Genomic DNA, 7,113 nt, shown 5'->3' with positions numbered 1-7,113 from the left:
CACACAGCTGGCAAGCAAGCGGCGTCAGGATTCGAACCCCTGACCTCCGACTCCCAAGCCCGGGCTCTTTCCATTGGGCCGCGCTGCTTCTCAGAGCCCCGCTCCCCCCGGCCCTCCCCGCTCCCTCCTAGCGGAGCCCTCCTCTTCATTCACTCATTCCTCTTCATTCATCCATCCATCCATCCATCCATCCATCCATCCTTCCATCCATCCATCCATCCATCCATCCATCCATCCATCCATCCTTCCATCCATCCATCCATCCTTCCATCCATCCATCCCTCCCTTCAACCGTCTCCCCTGAGCGCTCCCCGTGTGCAGAACCCTCTCCTAAGCGCTTGGGAGAGGACAGCGCACCGGGCCCCGGTGACATTCCCCGCCCAAGTGGCCTTAGAGGGCGGAGGCCGGGTGGACACCGACAGCGGTGGAAATCCATCAACGACCGCCTCATTCAGTAGTATTTATTGAGCGCTTACCCTGTGCGGAGCACTGGACTGAGCACTTGGAATATACAATTCCGCAACAGAGGCCGTCCCTGCCTAATGACGGGCTCACAGTCTAAACGGGGGAGACTGACAGCAAAGCAATTGAGCGCTTGCTGTACGCAGAACACTGTGCTGAGCGCTGGGACCTCATAAGCGCCGTGGGGCTGAGGGGGGGAAGGGGGTTAGAGCAAAGGGAGCCCGTCAGGGCGACGCAGAAGGGAGTGGGAAGTGAGGAAAACTGGGGCTTAATCTGGGAAGGCCTCTTGGAGGAGATGGGCCTTCGATAAAGCGGCGTGGCTCGGTAGGAAAGAGCCCGGCCTTGGGAGACACAAGGACTTGGGTTCTAATCCCGGCTCCTTAATCCCTCAACTCCCATTCTCTCCCGGACCCCCTCCGATCTGGCTTCCGTCCCCTCCGCTCTACCGAGACCGCCCTCTCTAAGGTCACCCGTGACCTCCTTCTCGCCAGATCCGACGGCTCCTAATCCATTCTGATCCTCCTCGACCTCTCTGCCGCCTTTGACGCCGTCGACCGTCCCCTCCTCCTCCACATCTTATCTCGCCTCGGCTTCACGGACTCCGTCCTCTCGCGGTTCTCCTCTCACCTCTCTGGCCGGTCCTTCTCGGTCTCCTTCGCCGGAGCCTCCTCCCCCTCCCGTCCCTTAAGCGTTGGAGTTCCTCGAGGGTCAGTTCTCGGCCCTCTTCCGTTCTCCATTTACACTCGCTCCCTCGGCGAACTCATCCGCTCTCACGGCTTCGACTACCATCTCTACGCGGATGACACGCGGATCTCCATCTCCGCCCCGTCCTCTCCCCCTCCCTTCGGGCTCGCGTCTCCTCCCGCCTCCGGGACGTCTCCGCCCCGATGTCGGCCCGCCACCTAAAACTCGACGTGAGCGAGACCGAGCTCCTCATCTTCCCTCCCGAGCCCGGTCCTCTCCCGGACTTCCCTATCACCGTGGACGGCGCGACCGTCCTTCCCGTCTCTCGGGCCCGCGGTCTCGGTGTCGTCTTCGACTCGGCTCTCTCGTTCACCCCACGCGTCCTATCCTTCACCGAGATCTGCCGGTCTCACCTCTACGATATCGCCGAGATCCGCCCTCTCCTCTCCACCCGGACGGCTACCTTACCGCTACGGGCTCTCGTCATATCCCGGCTAGACTACCGTGTCGGCCTTCTCTCCGACCTCCCTTCCTCCTCTCTCGCCCCGCTCCGGTCTATTCTTCACTCCGCCGCCCGGCTCATCTTCCCGCAGAGACGCCCTGGGCCTGTCACTCCCCTTCTTAAACGACTCCAGTGGTTGCCTATCGACCTCCGCTCCAAACAGAAACTCCTCACTCTAGGCTTCGAGGCTCTACGTCACCTCGCCCCTTCCTACCTCTCCTTCCTTCCACCCACCCCGCACGCTCCGCTCCTCCACCGCCCGCCTCCTCGCCGTCCCTCGGTCTCGCCCGTCCCGCCGTCGACCCCCGGGCCGCGTCCTCCCGCGGTCCCGGACCGCCCTCCCTCCTCGCCTCCGCCAAATTGATTCTCTTCCCCTCTTCGAAACCCTACTTAAAACTCACCTCCTCCGAGAGGCCCTCCCAGACCGAGCTCCCCTTCTCCCTCTACTCCCTCCACCACCCCCCCTTCACCTCTCCGCAGCTTAACCCTCTTCTCCCCCCATCTCCCTCGGCTCCTCCCCCTCTCCCTTCCCGTCCCCTCGGCACCGTGCTCGTCCGCTCGACTGTATAAATTTTCATTACCCTATTTATTTTGTTAATTTTGTTAATGAGGTGTACATCGCCTCGATTCTATTTAGTCGCCATCGTTTTTACGAGACGTCCTTCCCCTCGACTCTATTCGTCGCCATCGTCCTCGTCCGTCCGTCTCCCCCGATCAGACCGTAAACCCGTCAGACGGCGGGGACCGTCTCTATCCGTTGCCGACTTGTTCATTCCAAGTGCTTAGTCCAGTGCTCTGCGCCTAGTAAGCGCTTAATAAATACTATTGAATGAAGGAATGAATGGCTCCGCCGCTTGTCTCCTGTGTGACCTCGGACCAGTCACTTCACTTCTCTGGGCTTCATTTCCCTCATCTGTAAAATGGGGATGAAGTCTGTGAGCCCCACGTGGGACAACCTGATGACCTTGTATCTCCCTCGGCGCTTAGAACGGTGCTTGGCACAGAGTAAGCGCTTAACAAATGACATCATTATTATTAAAATGGGGGTGAAAACTGTGAGCCCCACGTGGGACAACCTGATGACCTCGTAACTAACTCGGCGCTTAGAACAGTGCTCGGCACATAGTAAGCATTTAACAAATACCTACATTATTATAAGGCTCCGAAAGGGGTGGGAAGAGTCCCTGTCTGCTCTAGAGAAGCAGCGTGGCTCAGTGGAAAGAGCCCGGGCTTGGGAGTCAGAGGTCATGAGTTCGAATATCGGCTCTGCCACTTGTCAGCTGTGTGACTGTGGGCAAGTCACTTCACTTCTCTGTGCCTCCGTTACCTCATCTGGAAAATGGGGATTAACTGTGAGCCTCACGTGGGACGACCTGATTATCCCGTATCTACCCCAGCGCTTAGAACGGTGCTCGGCACATAGTGAGCGCTTAACAGATACCAACATTATTATTATTATTATTACCCCTCTCCCCGCCCCACAGCCCTTGTGTATACATGTACATGTTTATTATTCTATTTATTTATATTAATAATGTGTATAGATCTACCACCCAGCAGCGCGGCTCAGTGGGAAGAGCCCGGCCTGGGGAGTCAGGGGTTATGGGTTCGAAACCCGGCTCTGCCACTTGTCAGCTGTGTGACCGTGGGCAAGTCATTTCACTTCTCGGGGCCTCAGCGACCTCATCTGGAAAATGGGGATTAACTGTGAGCCTCACGTGGGACGACCCGATGACCCTGTATCTCCCCCAGCGCTTAGAATAGTGCTCTGCGCAGAGTAAGCGCTTAACAAATACCAACATCTTTCTTCTTCCTATTATTATCTATACTGATGCCTGTCTACTTGTTTTGTTGTCTGCCTCTGCACTTCTAGACCATGACCCCGTTGTTAGGCAGGGATTGTCTCTCTTAATTGCCGGATTGTACTACCCGAGCACTTAGTACAGTGCTCTGCACATAGTAAGTGCTCAATAAATACGATTGAATGAATGAATGAATTTCCTGTGGAGGAGGGAGGGTCTCCCAGGCCAGGGGCAGGACGTGGGGCAGGGGTCGGGGGTGAGATAGACGAGATGGAGGGACAGTGAGGGGGTGAGCGGCACCGGAGGAGCGGAGTGTGCGCGCTGGGATGGAGGAGGAGAGAAGGGAGGTGAGCCCATCCCCTCCTGCCCGAGCCCCTCCTGTTCCCCGGCCCCCTCCTCCTCGATATCATCTGTGATGCGCATAATAATCATAATAATAATGTTGGCATTTGTTAAGCGCTTACCATGTGCAGAGCGCTGTTCTAAGCCCTGGGCTAGATCTGTAAAATGGGGACTAACTGTGAGCCTCACGTGGGACGACCTGATGACCCTGTATCTACCCCAGCGCTTAGAACAGTGTTCTGCACATAGTGAGCGCTTAACAGATACCAACATTATTACAGGGTAATCAGGTTGTCCCACATGAGGCTCCCAGTCTTCACCCCCCTTTTCCAGATGAGGTCACCGAGGCCCAGAGAAGTGAAGTGACTTGCCCACAGTCACACAGCTGACAAGTGGCACAGCTGGGATTCGAACGCACATCCCCTAATGATCCTCCAAGTTCAACAGAATTCTCCTCGGGCAGCAGCGAGAAGCTGATGGCTTTTAAGAGCTTTCTTTGTGTCACTTATTCATTCAATCCTATTTATTGAGCGCTTACTCCGTGCAGATCACTGTACTAAGTGCTTGGGAGAGTAAATTAGAACAATATAACAAACATGCTCTGCATATATATATATATATATATATATAGCTGTAATTTATTTATGTGCAGTCTAGAGGACTCCCGTGTGAGCTTGGACAAATCACCTCACTTCTCTTCACCTCAGTTCCCTCATTTGTAAAATGGGAATGAAGAGTGTGAGCCCCATGGGGACAGGGACTGTGTCCAACCTGATCATCTTGTGTCTATTCCAGTAGTTAGTACAGTGCCTGGTAAGCCCTTAACAAGTACCATTAAAAAATCCGTTCAATTGTGATCATAACTCACCCTGGTATTCTTTGGTTGTGAATCCGCATCCGTGTGATTTACTGAGTGTTTTCTGTTTGCACAGAATGTATAGGGCTAGCGAGGAGAACTTTTTTCAAAGGTATTTATTGAGTGCTTCCGAGAAGGATGAGTACAGAAGACCGTGAAGACATTTTCTTCCCTGGAGGCGCTTACAGTCCAGTAGGGGAGATAAGACAGGTGGATCAAAATTGCAAGCAAACAATAAATAAGAGTAACAGCTCAGAAAAACAAAAGTAATTAAGTAAATGAATAAGTGAGATAGATCCCGAGAAGCAACATGGCCTAGCAGAAAGAGCACAGGCCTGGATATCGGTGGATCTGTAAACTCTCCGCCTCCACGTACCTGCTGTGTGACCCTGGGAAATAATAATAACAATCATGGCATTTGTTAAGAGTTTACTATGTGCAAAGCACTTTTCTAAGCGCTGGGGGGTACAGAGTGATCGGGCTGTCCCAGTGGGGCTCACAGTCTTCGTCCCCATTGTACAGATGAGGTCACTGAGGCACAGAGAAGTAAAGTGACTTGCCCAAAGTCACATAGCTGACAAGTGGCGGAGCCGGGATTAGAACCCATGACCTCAGACTCCCAAGCCCGGGCTCTTTCCACCGAAATTCCTCCGGGCCTCGCTTCCCTTAACTGCTAAATGGGGATTCCAAACCTGTTCTCCCTCCTACTTAGACTGTGAGCCTCAGGTGGGTCCCGATGATCTCGTATCTACCCCCACGCTTAACAGGATGCTCGGCGCGGAGGGAGCACTGAAGAAATATCGCCATTACGTGCACACTTGGTGGACACAGGAGGGGAGAAACCCAAGGCGAGGAGGGACGTGAATGGATGGATTTGAGGGGGAAGGAATCTAGGCAGGGAGAAGGACGTGAGCGCCGCGCTGGAGCGGGGAGAGCAGTGGGTGCCACGAGAGAGAGAGAGAGAGAGAGAGAGAGAGACGCAGTTGAAAGCTTAGCTTGGGATGGTTGGAAAGAGAGGGCAAGGCAGGGGCCGAGAAAAAGAAGAGGGAAGAATTCTTCATCAAGCCTTTTACCATGGCCTGGCCACTGAGATTCGGAGAGAATCGGCTGACCTGTCCCTCCCCCTCGAATACCTCACCATCACCGTCCACACGCAGAGAAACCTCTGGAAAACCTACGGATAAAGTCTGGGAATGGCAGAGCGCAGGCTGATGAAAGACGTCAGCCACGCTTCCGGTCCGAGATCGTAACGATCGTGATAATGTTGGTATTTGTGAAGCGCTTACTATGTGCAGAGCGCTGTTCTAAGCGCCGGGGGAGATGCAGGGTCATCAGGTTGTCCCGCGCGAGGCTCACAGTTAATCCCCGTTTTCCAGATGAGGTCACTGAGGCCCAGAGAAGTGAAGTGACTTGTCCACAGTCACCCAGCTGACAAGTGGCAGAGATCACCAGGACGGGCCGGCAAAGAGCACCGGGGCCACGGGTCTCCAGCCGAGGCGAGCAGGGTCTCCTCTGGTCGCCGGACACGGGTGGAGGAGAGAGGGACCGATCTCAAATCCTTCTGATTCCCAGGCCCGGCCTCCACCTAATTCTCTAAGATGCCGCTAACGACGGGGCCGGGGCCGGGCCGGGAGGCCACCCTGACCCGCCCAAGACTCATCGGACAGACAGCCAAGCGGCCGGGACCCACTGAGGCTCGCCCTGCGCCCTCTGGACGGCGGACAGCAGCTGTCCGAAGGCCCGCGGCAGGTCGTCGTTGACGATCACCTCGTCGAAAAACTGGCCAAAGCGCGCCTCCGTCCTCCGGGCCGCATCCTCCATCTCCTGCAGGTCTTCGTCCTGAGCGGGCGGGAGATCGCGATTAAGTCGTCTCGTTTTTGTCCGTCTGTCTCCCCCCATTAGACCGTGAGCCCGTCTTTGGGCGGGGATTGTCTCTATCCGTCGCCGGTGTATTCCAAGCGCTTAGTCCAGTGCTCTGCACATAGTTAGCGCTCGGTAAATACTAATGAATGAACGAGAGGAGAAGAGCCGAGAACGCGCAGGGCGAGACCCAGCCGCACCACCCGTTTCGAAGGCCGGGCGGTTCGGACGCGGGACCGGCCCTAATAAAAATAATGACGATGATTGCGGTATTCGTCATGCGCTCACTATGTGCCTGGCGCTGTACTAAGCACTGAGGGGGATCCAAGCAAATCGGGCCGGACACAGTCCCTGTTCCACATGGGGCTCACAGTCTCATTTTACTGAGGCCCAGAGAATAATAATGTTGGTATCTGTTAAGCGCTTACTATGTGCGGAGCACTGTTCTAAGCGCTGGGGTAGACACAGGGGAATCGGGTCGTCCCACGCGGGGCTCACGGTCTTCATCCCCATTTTACAGATGAGGTCACTGAGGCACAGAGAAGTGAAGTGACTTGTCCAAAGTCACACAGCTGACGAGTGGCAGAGCGGGGATTCGAACCCAT

General features: G+C 55.3%; 1 protein-coding gene across 1 annotated transcript in view; it reads right to left on the bottom strand.

The window, feature by feature from the left end:
- Positions 1-6,052: 6,052 nt before the first annotated feature.
- The window catches only part of MPP4 (membrane palmitoylated protein 4), a 53,055-nt gene continuing 51,994 nt past the window's right edge, over positions 6,053-7,113 (bottom strand). The window contains exon 21 of the mRNA XM_039912749.1: positions 6,053-6,487. Within this exon, the coding sequence (XP_039768683.1) occupies positions 6,305-6,487 (183 nt within the window). The 3' untranslated portion in view covers positions 6,053-6,304. The remainder of the gene's footprint in view (positions 6,488-7,113) is intronic.

Source organism: Ornithorhynchus anatinus, chromosome 7 (assembly GCF_004115215.2).
Source record: "Ornithorhynchus anatinus isolate Pmale09 chromosome 7, mOrnAna1.pri.v4, whole genome shotgun sequence".
NCBI classification, from domain to species: domain Eukaryota; kingdom Metazoa; phylum Chordata; class Mammalia; order Monotremata; family Ornithorhynchidae; genus Ornithorhynchus; species Ornithorhynchus anatinus.
Note: the sequence above shows the minus strand (reverse complement) of the source record. Positions and strands in the feature narration are given on the sequence as shown.